At 37.4% G+C, this 13,922-nt stretch overlaps 2 protein-coding genes and 1 long non-coding RNA gene across 4 annotated transcripts in view; 1 reads left to right on the forward strand and 2 right to left on the reverse strand.

Moving 5' to 3' along the window:
- LOC107707931 (gastrula zinc finger protein XlCGF57.1-like) overlaps positions 1 to 2,978 on the forward strand; it is a 6,405-nt gene extending 3,427 nt beyond the window's left edge. For both annotated transcript variants that reach the window (XM_016512058.1, XM_016512059.1), the window contains exon 3: positions 1,164 to 2,978. In XM_016512058.1, the coding sequence (XP_016367544.1) occupies positions 1,164 to 2,614 (1,451 nt within the window). In that variant the 3' untranslated portion in view covers positions 2,615 to 2,978. The remainder of the gene's footprint in view (positions 1 to 1,163) is intronic.
- Positions 2,979 to 8,177: 5,199 nt separating this feature from the next.
- LOC107707934 (uncharacterized) lies at positions 8,178 to 8,592 on the reverse strand. Its single transcript, XR_001636307.1, has 2 exons — positions 8,504 to 8,592; positions 8,178 to 8,355 (listed from the first exon to the last, which is right to left on the reverse strand). It is a non-coding gene; the product is annotated as an uncharacterized LOC107707934 (long non-coding RNA).
- A 1,634-nt stretch (positions 8,593 to 10,226) lies between these two features.
- LOC107707933 (CD48 antigen-like) lies at positions 10,227 to 11,654 on the reverse strand. The gene is made up of 4 exons (XM_016512060.1): positions 11,416 to 11,654; positions 10,967 to 11,287; positions 10,553 to 10,849; positions 10,227 to 10,404 (listed from the first exon to the last, which is right to left on the reverse strand). Exons 1-4 carry the CDS (start codon positions 11,462 to 11,464, stop codon positions 10,373 to 10,375), a joined length of 699 nt encoding a protein of 232 aa, XP_016367546.1. The 5' UTR covers positions 11,465 to 11,654; the 3' UTR covers positions 10,227 to 10,372.
- Positions 11,655 to 13,922: the final 2,268 nt, after the last annotated feature.

The raw sequence follows: 13,922 nt of genomic DNA on the forward strand, positions 1-13,922 counted from the left end.
TACTGCATCGCATGTCTTCGATGAGAAGAGGAAGGGGTGGTTGTTGCTGGTTACATGTATGATGATTGAAATCGCGAAATGGCCTCAAACAATTCGTAAATAATCTGCAGAACGTTATGTTTTCACTGTCGAATTGCATGTATTCTGACAGTGCTGCACAAACTCTCGGCACTAACTGCTTGTTAACCAGGATTCAAAGTCCAAAGCGCGAGGAATATCTGCGCTGAAACAGTGTTACCTGTCAGTTGCTCACACATTTTTATGAATTTTTACAAGGCATGTGACAATGCAATACGTGCAACACATTCGTAATGAGACTCATTTATAAATCTGCTGTTGTTGTCAACAAAAAAGAAGCATTGAGGTCTTGCTGCGCGTTTCCGCCAAAATAAAAGTTGAGAAAAAGCAAGAACTCCATCAACCTTCATAAATGTTAGTATTGTAATTTAACTGTTGTTCTGTCAAATAAAATAAAAAAGTAAGACCGTAATAATGATAATAATAATTACAACAGCTCTATTAATACATTTATTAACATTCACACGTAGTGTTCAAATTGGCATCTGTAATATTTTCTAATGTTTTAAAAGAAGTTTCTTCTGCTCAGCAAGGCTGCTTTCATTTAAAAAATACATGCCTTATTCAGGAAGGGGGTCTGATGGCCAAAAAATATTATTTTACTAACTTATTAATTTTAAGTTAAATTGTGCTTTGTTGGAATAATGTCTGCTAGAATGTTAAAACATGTTCAGTGTTAAATATTTTTAAATTACTGTTTTGTAATTGATTTTTTTCTTTGAAAAGCAAGACAAAATAGTAAAAATTTTATTTATGTAATTTATAAATTTAAAAATAAAATTAATTTATTCAGCCTTCGGCTTTCGGCCCAGTGTTTCATTTTGTTCTGTTTCGGCTTCGGCCAAGAATTTTCATTTCGGTGCATCCCTAGCTCTCACTACTACAGAAAATAATAATTGGAAGATTGATGTACACAATTCATGAACATATAACTTATTTATAAAAAATCATCATAAAGATCATATTTTAGTGTAGCAACGGTATTCTTTCTGCTATTAATTTTTATGTCCTTTCCCTTCACATTTCTGGCTTTGAAGTTTTTAAATGATTTACTGAAAACTTCACCTTTTTTGCTTTCATTTTAGACCTGATGGAAGAGGAGGAGGAGAGTGAAGAACTGAGTGAAGCAGAAGAAAAACATGTCAAAACTGGAGTAAAATCTGTGAGTCGCTCACAGGCTCAACGTAAATGTATACTGAAAAGAAATCCCCCCAAAAAATTCACTTGCCCTGAGTGTGGTAAGAGTTTCCCATACAAGCAAAGTCTTAAAGTTCACATGAGAGATCATAGTGAAGAGAAGCCGTACACATGTGATCAATGCGGGAAGAGTTTTACACAAAAGGGACACCTTAAGAGACACGTGATAATCCACACTGGAGAGAAACCATACACGTGTGATCAGTGCGGGACGAGTTTTGCATATGAAAGCACTTTTAAAAGCCATCTGCGTTCTCACTCTGGAGAAAAAACGTTTAACTGTGATCAGTGTGGCAAAACGTTTTTTAACGCAGCACATTTGAAGATCCACTTGAATGTTCATACAAAGGAGAAGCCTCACATGTGTTCATTGTGTGGAAAGAGTTTTTCACGGATGGGTACTTTAAAATTACACCAGAAAAGACACAGCGGTGTGAAGAATCATGCATGCCTTGATTGCGGGAAGACCTTCTTTACAGATACTGAACTGAAAAAGCACCTGATAGTCCACAATGGAGAAAAACCTTACAAGTGTTCACACTGTGACAAGAGATTCAGTCGGTCAGATTGTCTGAAAACACACGAGAAGATCCACACTGGAGAGAAGCCGCACACATGTGACCAGTGCGGAAAGAGTTTTACACTACAAGGAGATCTTAAGGTTCACAAGAAAAGCCACACTGGAGAGAAACCGCACACATGTGATCAATGTGGGAAGAGTTTCACACTAATATCAAACCTTAACATACACATGAAGATCCACACCGGAGAGAAGCCGTACACATGTGGTCAGTGTGGGAAGAGTTACAGACAGATTGGCTTTTTGAAATTACATCTGCGTTCTCATTCTGGAGAAAGACCATTCAACTGTGATCAGTGTGGTAAAAACTTTTTTTGGCCAGAATCCCTGAAGAACCACCTGAAAGTTCATACACAGGAGAAGCCTCACATGTGCTCTTCGTGTGGAAAGAGTTTTAGTCAGCAAGGTGCTTTAAAAAGACACCAGAAAAGTCACAGTGGTGTGAAGGAACATATGTGCTTTGATTGTGGGAAGACTTTTGTTACAAATGCTGAACTAAAACTGCACCAGAGAATGCACACTGGAGAAAAACCTTACGAGTGTTCACATTGTGACAAGAGATTCAGTCGGTCAGAATATCTGAGAACACATGAGAGGATCCACACTGGAGAAAAACCATATCACTGCCCTCCGTGTGGGAAGAGTTTTACTCAATCATCTTCTTTACGCCGCCACACATGTCTGAACACAAAGAAGTTCATGTTCAGATCCAGCACTTTAAAGTGCAATGCTACGTCCTCGCCAAATGTGACACAATAATGTCAAGCAATAAAAAAAGCTCTCTTCTATATAAATCTAACTATTCTATATATATAGATTCTATATAAATCTAATCCTAACCAGCTGCAATATGTGACAGCACAACATTTTTCACAGTGAGATCAAATTTCCTCCCAAAAATGTGTGAAAAAGTGTGTAGACATTTGCAAGAGAAGACTTCTGCTGTGCTGAAAAAGTGATGATGAAGATCAGGTGGATCCCAGGTTCATTAACCATGTCTTAGCAAATGAGAAAAACTGTAATGCAGTTGAAATACTACTGTAACTCTAGTTGTTCAACTCGGTTTTTCAAAGTTTTCATTTTTTGATTCAGAATATACACTCACCGGCCACTTTATTAGGTACACCTGTTCAATTGCTTGGTAACACAAATTGCTAATCAGCCAATCACATGGCAGCAACTCAAAGCATTTAGGCATCTAGATGTGGTGAAGACGACTTGCTGAAGTGCAAACCGAGCATTTCAATAAGGTATTAGGCCTACTGTAGAATTGTAGCAAATTGCTGTCTTGTTCATTTTGTATTATGTTAGGTTTTGAACTTAGGTTTAACTGTTGTGAAAAGAATATGTTAGCATGTGCAAATTGGCATGTAGGTATAGAGTTTTGCCGTTGTTTATGTCTGAGTGAGAAAATAATTTATGTAATTTGAAAGAAGTAGTCACTGAATTCAAGTAATTTTGTGCGAAAGTAATTAAATGATCCATGGTTTAGCCCACATAAACTGTTGTTGTGCTCATTGTGTGAAAAGTTTTGAAAAAGTGACCCAAGTTTTGACAAATGTGTTTTAGCGATTGCAAAACACTAATTATTTTGTTCAGCGTCCGTTTCTGCACGTTACATAATTACTCCAGGAGATGGCGACAAGTGACTGTTTTGCCGTGTTTTTGTTCTGTACCGATGCCCAGACGTTTTTGGGAGCTAGGCCTACTGGTGATTCAGTGAACTAAATTTCGAAATGACCGACTCCCAGGCCACAACATTTGTGCGTTATTAATATACTAATACTATACAGCTGCAATGAAACGTAGCCTAGTATTCAGAGCGAGTCCCTAAAACATATCGGATGTATCAAATGATAGCCTATATTTATTTTAATTAAAAACAGTGAAATGTGACAAACCAGTCGTTTTAAATGTCTAACGTAAACGCTTGTCAAATATTAAATGTTTACTACTTGCATCTTATCGCAATTTTTGACCGTCAGAGTCAGTGTTGGGGGTAATGCATTACAAGTAACGCGAGTTACGTAATCGGATTACTTTTTGACCGCTACTGAACTATATAATGCGTGAAACTGAGTCACCAGTGTAGTCCGATTCTCGAACGAATGATTTTAGTGAGTCGGTTCATTTTGGTGAATCGAAAACTTACAGGTTAACCAGTGTAGTCTGACTCCCGAACGAATGACTTTATGAGTCGGTTCTTTCTAGTGAATCATAATAACCTACAGCTTACTGTGGGACTTAATTTAGTGTATTTGCTGACTGGTTGTTACGGCAAAGAAAAGGGTAAGCTAATTAGTTAAAAATATATACAAATATATAATTGTGAAATATAAAGTAGCCTATGTCGATTATTAACTTTTAAATGAGTGATAAAAAATGAGAGGATCAAAACTCCAATAAAAAGTTAGTGTAATTGACACACATGCACACAACAGACGTAAATGTTAAAAGAAAGGGCCACACTTTCTTTTAGTACGTAATTTATTTTCAAATGGCTGCACACCGAGGCTTATTCAGTTTATTGCATATAACAGACCATTTCATAACCATATTTCAATGTCACTTTTGCAATAAATAAACAAACAAACAAATATATCTATTTTTAACGAAATTAATGATTTTAAACTGTTGTTTGTGTTTCAAAATCAATTTAAATACAATTAATGATTTTTAAAATGAAAAATAAACGGATAAGTTTAAAGCTTCATTTAACTTCATTAGCCTATAAACAAACAATAAAACAGTAAAATAATACATAATTTTAAATAGCATTTAAAAAAGCATTTGCCAAATGGTTCGTCCTTCATCAGCAGCTGATTCATCAGTGAGAGATTTAATCATTCAACAAATGAAAACTTTAGCAGGTAGTAGAAACTCAGCTTTGACTCAGTGATATATATATATGTGTGTGTGTGTGTGTGTGTGAAGAGTTCAGATGCAAAAGCCTCTAAGTGCTAAGTGCTCTAAGAGCCTCTAACTCTCTTCATGCATAGTTTTTGATGGCAAGCTGTAATAAATACAATTAACAAATTAAAATTAATCAAAAAGTTAATTATTCACCATTAATTATCACCAATGTGAAACAACAACAAAAAATACGTTTATGGGGACATTCAGTGTTATAAGGTTGCTTTTTGTCATTGTAGTTGAATGAGGTAAAAATTATTTTGAATTTTAAAGGCAAATTTTTGAATGCTGTCTGGAGAATTTTTTCCCACGTTTAAATTTGCAGAACTTTCTTCAGCTTGTAGTCTTATGGAAAACAAGCTTTAGCAGCAGGTCTAGGCACATTTATTTTAACAGTAATTTTGAGTGAAGTGCCAACTGTTTGAACTGTCTGAATAATCATGTCAGGCATGTTAAAACAGCACAACTCTCTCAGTCGTCACAAGAAATTTAGACACATCATTTCCACACACATTTACAGTGGGTACGGAAAGTATTCAGACCCCCTTAAATTTTTCACTCTTTGTTATATTGCAGCCATTTGCTAAAATCATTTAAGTTAATTTTTTTTCCTCATTAATGTACACACAGCACCCCATATTGACAGAAAAACACAGAATTTTTGACATTTTTGCAGATTTATTAAAAAAAAAAAACTGAAATATCACATGCTCAGTATTTAGAGTAGAAGCACCCTTTTGATCTAATACAGCCACGAGTCTTTTTGGGAAAGATGCAACAAGTTTTTCACACCTGGATTTGGGGATCCTCTGCCATTCCTCCTTTTTAAGGGGGTCTGAATACTTTCCGTACCCACTGTATATATGCCACAAGCAACAAAGGTCCAGCAGCAGCAGAGATCAGCACGATCAGAGCTGAGTCTGTGGGCCGTGTGCTAGAGTGATAAAGAAAGACAATCATTAATAAGAGAAAATGTAGAAAAAAATTAAGCCAAATTGACCTTGTCCCATTTGGCAGATGTTGTGTGCATTTGAGGTCTTGCGGACTTGTGTGTCCCATTCAGGGGCGGTTCTAGGATCTCATCCTCAGGGGGGCTTAGCCCTCAGAGAGACCATTATACAAATGACCTAAATAAACTTAACAGTGCTTGTGAAAACAAGTGCTCAGAAATGTCTAAATAGTGTAAAGTAAATTCAATTATGCTGGCAATTTCAACTGAAAACCATACCCCAACATAATGACAATATCATTAATTTCATATATCCTTGGCTTCTTGCTGACGCCAGTTTCTCAGTGAAATCAATAGGATTCCCTAAAAAGATAATGCTGAAAGGGTACCCAGTGCCTTAAAATGTGACGCCAAGGGGTCCTGACCAAACATCCATAACCAAGCATCCACAAGCTGATTGTAATCAGAACTTGCATTTATTTATTTATTTTTTAATAGGTTTTATTTTGCCTTGTTTAATTTTTTCCCCTTGGGGCTTGCCTCGTTATCTTCTTGTGTCTTGTCTTGTTCATTGTGAGTATTATGTTTGTTCCTGCCCTGCCCTATATTGTGAGTTTGATGCTGGCAGCGAGACTGGCATATATTCTCATGTGTCAAGCCTCTGGCTCTGTAGAACAGTCTTGTCAAAACACCATCACTGCGCATTCTGCATCTCTCGCAAATCCGTGAAAGTACCTGCGCATAAGCAGGTCTAGACAAGTGGAGCTGGGGGAGGAGGAGGGAATGACTCAGACTGCGCTGCTGGACTGTTATCCCTGTAATGGATTAGTGCCTGCTTATTTGTGATTGGTGTAATTGACCAATAAAAGACATTTAGACATTTATTACGTAAATATGAGAAGGACACTGTAATACTCACCTGTAGCTGACGCTGATAGGTCAGTTATGGGTTATGTATGATATATGTGTGATTTCAGGGGTTAATGTTTATTTTTTGTGTTTTCATGACTTCACAATTTAAATGTGTATTTCTGTGTATGTGTGCTAACCTCAGAATTTTGTTGGTATTGTATTTTATTTTCATTGTACTCCCAGTTTGACTAAACTGAATGTCACATGACCCTTCCTGATTAACTTAACCTGGAAGTGTTAGCGCAAACTGAATGAGTTAGTGCTCCTGACCATTCTACTGTTGGTTACCAGGCAAAAACGTTAAAAGTGTTAATGTTTTGTATATTCCTTTATTTGTGTTAAATGTCATTTATAATGTTGTGTGTAAAACTATGTTTTTTTTGTTTCGGTTTGTGTTTAGTTTTCACAGTGTTCCATATCAATAAATAAAGTGTATGGACACCAGTATTTCGTAAGCTGTTTCGGACTGTTTAATGACCAGCGAGTAGTTACACACCATAAACCTTAACATTGAATGTCTTGTTTGTCGTCTTATTCCCAACAATTGTGATTAGTTTATAAAGTTCTGAGTCTGTGGTTCTGGTGTTTATGATGGTAAGGGAACGAGTCTGATCCAGCTGTAATATGCCTATGATCATTAAATAATGAGCTTTGACTGGCCTTTATGAGAGCTATGGGAGCACTTTGAAACATCCACAATTTGCCAGGTAATGGAAAAACAAAAACAAAATATACCAAATATGCAATGTACAAAAACACATCTTTCATATGAAACACTTTATTACCAATTTTCTTGATCATACAAGCTAAATTATGGAACGATATTCCGGACAATTTTCAAAAGGACTTGCAAATTGTATTTTCAATTGCGTTTTCCATATGTGGACGCATAAATTGTGACATAATCCAAATGCAATTGCAAATCCTGCATTACCGTTTGCATTTTCGCTTTCGCGAACGCACAGTGACTGCCAAATTTCAAATGAAAAAGCAAAGTCCATTTGCAACTGTATTTCCCATGTCTTAGGAGTTACGAGCCTGTCATATTTAAATAGCAATATTAATTACCAGTCTGCTTTTTCACTCTCGCTGCGTCGCGCATGTAACCTGCCAAAACTCAAATGGAATCGCAATTCCTTTTGCATTTGAATTTCCGATGTCTACATGGAAAGCTGCCAATCATCGTCAGGGGCGGGACTATACTAGGGGGCGTGTTTGTATTGGGAGGTGACGTCACTCACAGACGACAGTGCCGAATGCTCTGATCAATGGAGGTAATCGGTAAAGGCTCCGCTAAAGGCAGCTAGCAATCAGTTTCGTACCTGTGTGAACGAATAGACAGTGCAACCTTCTTGGCACAATACAATTTGCAAGTCCTTTTGAAAATTGTCCGGAATATCGTTCCATACTAAATACCTTTGTCATTCGCTCTTCAAAAACCTTGTTAACTCAATTTGAGCATGGTGCAAGTGTCTGATCCTATATAAAGCCAAAATACCAACTCTGATGATGCACTGTTTAATTATTGAAGAAAAAAAACTTTCCCCTTTTTTTATTATTATTATATGTTTTTTTTTTTTTGTGCTTAGTGGTGTGCTGTGGGATTTTTTACTTCTATGCCGTGGCAGAAAAAAGGTTAGGAAACACTGCATCATAAAGTGTCACATCCACCACAGCAGAGGCAACCAATCGGATCACAGCTCCTTTTGACTCCAATTGTCACAGTCTGTAGAAAGAAGTAGGCACTTCTTGAAAAACGGCATTAAACAAACTCTTTCAAATAGACTTTGACATGTCTACTCTTACTGTTTTAAGGTATCGGGTACTAGTATTTAAGGTACTGTGAAGAAACGCTGATATCACCAAAGTTCTACCTGAACATGTCTGACAGAGTTGATCGATGTCCAGATGTTTGGTCTGGGTGCTGACAGGATTGTTCACCACACAGCTGTAGGTGTTTTTATCCTGATATTCCACCTCCAGAGGTAGAGAGAGACTGATGCTGAGATCAGACACACTGATGCTGGACAATAAACTGTTTCCTTTGTACCAGGAGAGAGTCACATGACTCACATTCACCACTGAACACAGGAGGGGTCTTTGATGATGTTTCCTGCCCGTTTTATATATAGTATTTAATAAACTATAATAAACTATTTTATATAGTTTACACTCACTTACACTTTTAATCCGTAATAGAGAGCGTGTCACACCTGCCTCAAGACCTTTTACCGTTTGCACTCCACTTGATGCACTTAAACAAACAGACAGTGCAAATCTATACTTATTTTCCACCTTACTTTATATTTTATTCAACCGTTTTAATCCGTTATGGAGTTCGCGTCCGGTACGTGGCACCAAAGCGTTGCGCCTGCCTCAAGATCTCTCACTAGTTACAGCCACTGGACACCGCGATTGATGCAGGTGATTTTTAATGTTATCTTGCCTTGGCTGTGGCGTGTTCTGCGACAGCTGCACCTAGATCTGACTGGTGAAGTGTCATCTGGGGCAGGCAGAGTAAGAGTAGCAGCATTTTCTGTTTTGTCACATGCATCTATCGGATCGTAAACAGACTGAGAGATCTTGAGGCAGGTGCACATAGGCTATTAGATAGGAATAAGTCTTATAAGATATAGGTTGCAAATAGGTAAATACGTGTAGATTTGCTCTGTTTGTTTGTTTAAGTGCATCAAGTGGAGTGCAAACGGTAAAAGGTCTTGAGGCAGGTGTGACACGCTCTCTATTACGGATTAAAAGTGTAAGTGAGTGTAAACAGTGAGAGATGCTGAGACAGGTGAAAAGCGTTTGGTTAATAGTGAATATTGACCTATTGTGCGTACCGTTGTGGCTCCCGCTGTTAGCAGGGGATAATCGCTACATTTGGGGTAAAAAAGACATAATTATGTATTGTGCCAAGAAGGTTGCACTGTCTATTCGTTCACACAGGTACGAAACTGATTGCTAGCTGCCTTTAGCGGAGCCTTTACCGATTACCTCCATTGATCAGAGCATTCGGCACGGTCTTCTGTGAGTGACGTCACCTCCCAATACAAACACGCCCCCTAGTATAGTCCCGCCCCTGACGATGATTGGCAGCTTTCCATGTAGACATCGGAAATTCAAATGCAAAAGGAATTGCGATTCCATTTGAGTTTTGGCAGGTTACATGCGCGACGCAGCGAGAGTGAAAAAGCAGACGTGGTAATTAATATTGCTATTTAAATATGACTGGCTCGTAACTCCTAAGACATGGGAAATACAGTTGCAAATGGACTTTGCTTTTTCATTTGAAATTTGGCAGTCACTGTGCGTTCGCGAAAGCGAAAATGCAAACGGTAATGCAGGATTTGCAATTGCATTTGGATTATGTCACAATTTATGCGTCCACATATGGAAAACGCAATTGAAAATACAATTTGCAAGTCCTTTTGAAAATTGTCCGGAATATCGTTCCATACTAAATACCTTTGTCATTCGCTCTTCAAAAACCTTGTTAACTCAATTTGAGCATGGTGCAAGTGTCTGATCCTATATAAAGCCAAAATACCAACTCTGATGATGCACTGTTTAATTATTGAAGAAAAAAAACTTTCCCCTTTTTTTATTATTATTATATGTTTTTTTTTTTTTGTGCTTAGTGGTGTGCTGTGGGATTTTTTACTTCTATGCCGTGGCAGAAAAAAGGTTAGGAAACACTGCATCATAAAGTGTCACATCCACCACAGCAGAGGCAACCAATCGGATCACAGCTCCTTTTGACTCCAATTGTCACAGTCTGTAGAAAGAAGTAGGCACTTCTTGAAAAACGGCATTAAACAAACTCTTTCAAATAGACTTTGACATGTCTACTCTTACTGTTTTAAGGTATCGGGTACTAGTATTTAAGGTACTGTGAAGAAACGCTGATATCACCAAAGTTCTACCTGAACATGTCTGACAGAGTTGATCGATGTCCAGATGTTTGGTCTGGGTGCTGACAGGATTGTTCACTACACAGCTGTAGGTGTTTTTATCCTGATATTCCACCTCCAGAGGTAGAGAGAGACTGATGCTGAGATCAGACACACTGATGCTGGACAATAAACTGTTTCCTTTGTACCAGGAGAGAGTCACATGACTCACATTCACCACTGAACACAGCAGCACACGTTTAAACCCTGATGATGATGATGATGAACACTGAGGAGAGTATCTGGTGATGACAGGAACAGGCACAGGAGCTGGAGAGTAAATAAACAAATAAATCCAAGAATGAGTAGCCTACAACTGACAGAGGGTTGTTACGTAAATATAAAATTAAGTAGGCCTACTGTTTGCATCTGTAATAGGCTACTCACCATAAACAGCGACAATGAATTTTTTTTGCAACTCTGTCTGTCCGAGATCGATACTTAGTTCATAAACTCCAGCGTGTTCATTAGTGATGTTTGTGATGGTGAGATCTCCAGTTTGTCTTTCGAGCTGCAGTCTGTCTCTGAATATCGTGTGACTCGTGTCATTGGATGTAATCATGTTTCCTGCCTTTATTCTGATTAACAAAGTTCTGCTCGAGCCAAAGCGCCACTCGATCTCATGATCGCCCTGTCGTTCAGTAGAGCCAGTGCGGAGAGTGAAAGAACCTCCCTCCATCGCTGACACGACCTCATCTGTCTCAGCGCCTAGAGGTCCAAATTATATTAAATATTTAAATAATTTAAACCCTTAATCCTTAAATGTTTTAAACAATATTAGCCTAGCTCATCGGTAGGCTACTAACACTAAGGCCATAAATACATTTATTACTCACCAATCAGAGGGGGAAAAAATAAACAGAAGAAAACAAGCGTGTGAATCATTATCTTCAACCGTTTGAGATCCGTTCAGTGGCTGATCCGTTAATGTCTGAAAAAAATGAGGTCGATTTCAAGAAACACGACAGAATCGCGTTTAACAATGTTTCATTGTCATACACACTATGTGTAGATAGCTTGCGCCGAGTCAAGCAGATAAAAACTCTTCAGCCAATCAGAGAAAGAAGAAACAAACAACTCTGCGCGACTGCGCGTGATTGTGTCAATGAACGCGTCAGTAGAGCAAGAGCTGGTGTCGCAGCTCAGTTTCGCATCTGGCTTTATATCCCTTTATCTAGCCTTTTATCACACCATAAAATAGTAATCCATGTTTATAGCTTGCTTCCACAGAAATCATGATATATGATATGTTGATTTTACAGCGATCCCTGACACACAGCTAGAAGTAAAAAGATCATTAAGGACATAGCTACTAAGTGCATGCATTTTGTCAAATCTGACTGTTTATGGATTCACTGCTTTGTTTTATAATGTATATATGTGTGTAGAGTGGAAATCTGTCTTGATGGAAAAGAGCCTACCTATAAATCTTCTGCACACATGCAACAGTAGCCTAAACATGAGCGAGACGTTTGTCCACTCAAGAGAAATCTCATTAATTTGGGTCATTCTGCCACTAAACTGATGTGAATTAAACTCAGACCACAGCAGGTTTCACTTTGACTCAGAGAAGGAGCTGCTAGAGTGTCAAAAGCATTCAGTGCAAACTAAATTAGCTTTTTTTATTCCAAAGTAAAGTTTTGAGGGGATGAGATTCATGTAAGAAGGCCTTTATACACAATAAAGCTCAGACAAAGAGTTTTTCTTGGTTGTATGTGATGGCACGCGGTATTTTTTTATGGTTATTTATTTATTTTCGTTTTGAATTCAGAAAACTATTTTTAAAAAACTATAAAATATCTCTCAAAAGTTACAGTTTCGTCGGGTTTTGTTTTCATAGTAATCAGGCGTGATATTAACTTTTTTAATACTTAAAGCAACGTTTTTAAAACCTTTTTATTTTGGTCACATTATTATTATTAATAATTTATTCATGAATTAATTAATTTTAGAATTACGCTGAATGTCTGCACTGGATTATTGTGACACTTTTATTGCTATAAAATGTATAAATATATAATATATTTTTATATTATAATAAAATGGATTACCATAATAATTATTCATAATAATCACACATTTTCACAATCACTTTTTTTAAAGTTCAGTTTCAACAACATTTTCAACATTTATTTTACTGACTAAGAATATGCAGAATATGACAAGCCTCGAATAAACAAGCATTTCAGAATTTTGATAATTCTAGCCACGGTCGACTTTGGAACATTTCGAAATAGCAGGTCTAACACACCCGCGTTCTCAAGAAACCACGTGACTTGGAAGGTTTGCTACGAGTCCATCATCAGTGTCCTGAATCAATGCTGTTGTAGTTTAGACGCGGTCAGAAGCGACATCAGTATGAGGAATAATACCTTCCTTTTTGGGGTTTTATTACTCGTGAACGGTGAGTAAAGTTTTACTAATTTAACTATAGGCTATTCCTTTTCAGTATAAATCGGAAACAGACTGATCGTCTTGTTTTTATATCTACAGTTTTTTTAAACAAACATGAATCATTTTTCTATAAATAGAAATTATGATAAATCGCACTGCGAATAATAATAGACGACAGCAACATTGTAAAGGGATTTTGAGGGTTAGTTGTTTGTGCACGTGTGTGTTTAGTTGATGAACACTAGCGGGCGCTGACGGCATGCAATATTCTGAGCGTTAATATTTTACATGAAAACTGGCTGCAACACGAACGCATGTCCTACTGTTAAAAACAGAACAGAACAGAAAAAAAAACCGTAAATAAGCCACTCTCTCAATCAGTCGGTCAGTTTCTCTATTGAACTCTAGTCCGGTTGAGTTACTGTTGCTCACATTCAGGGTCTATATGTCTAAAAAAGTAGGCCTATTTGCCATGATAAACTACCATCAAGCTCGTATTTAGATGACTGCTGTTGTTGCAGCCTGTCCTTCTAACATTAGGCCTACCTTGGGTGGGTTTTTACTTGTTTTTGCAAGTTTTACTTGTTCAGAATAGGCATGTTACTCCAAACCCCCAATATTTGTTCAAAAAAGTTTAATAAATAGGAAATATTTTACATTAAAACAGCAAATAAAATGTATGCATTATACCATTTGTTCAGTCTTTGTGTGTCAATGTGAATCATCCATGCTTGTGTGCCGAGTTGTGTCGAGCCATTTAAAGGGGTCATATGATGCGATTTCAATTTTTCCTTTCTCTTTGGAGTGTTACAAGCTCTTGGTGCATAAAGAAGATCTGTAAAGTTGCAAAGAATAAAGTCTCAAATCCAAAGAGATATTCTTTATAAAAGTTAAGAGTCAGCCACACCTACCTAAAACGGCTCGTTCGAACACGCCCCCACATACCTAC

Source organism: Sinocyclocheilus rhinocerous, unplaced genomic scaffold (genome assembly GCF_001515625.1).
Source record: "Sinocyclocheilus rhinocerous isolate Xijiao unplaced genomic scaffold, SAMN03320098_v1.1 scaffold8684, whole genome shotgun sequence".
In the NCBI taxonomy this organism is placed as follows: domain Eukaryota; kingdom Metazoa; phylum Chordata; class Actinopteri; order Cypriniformes; family Cyprinidae; genus Sinocyclocheilus; species Sinocyclocheilus rhinocerous.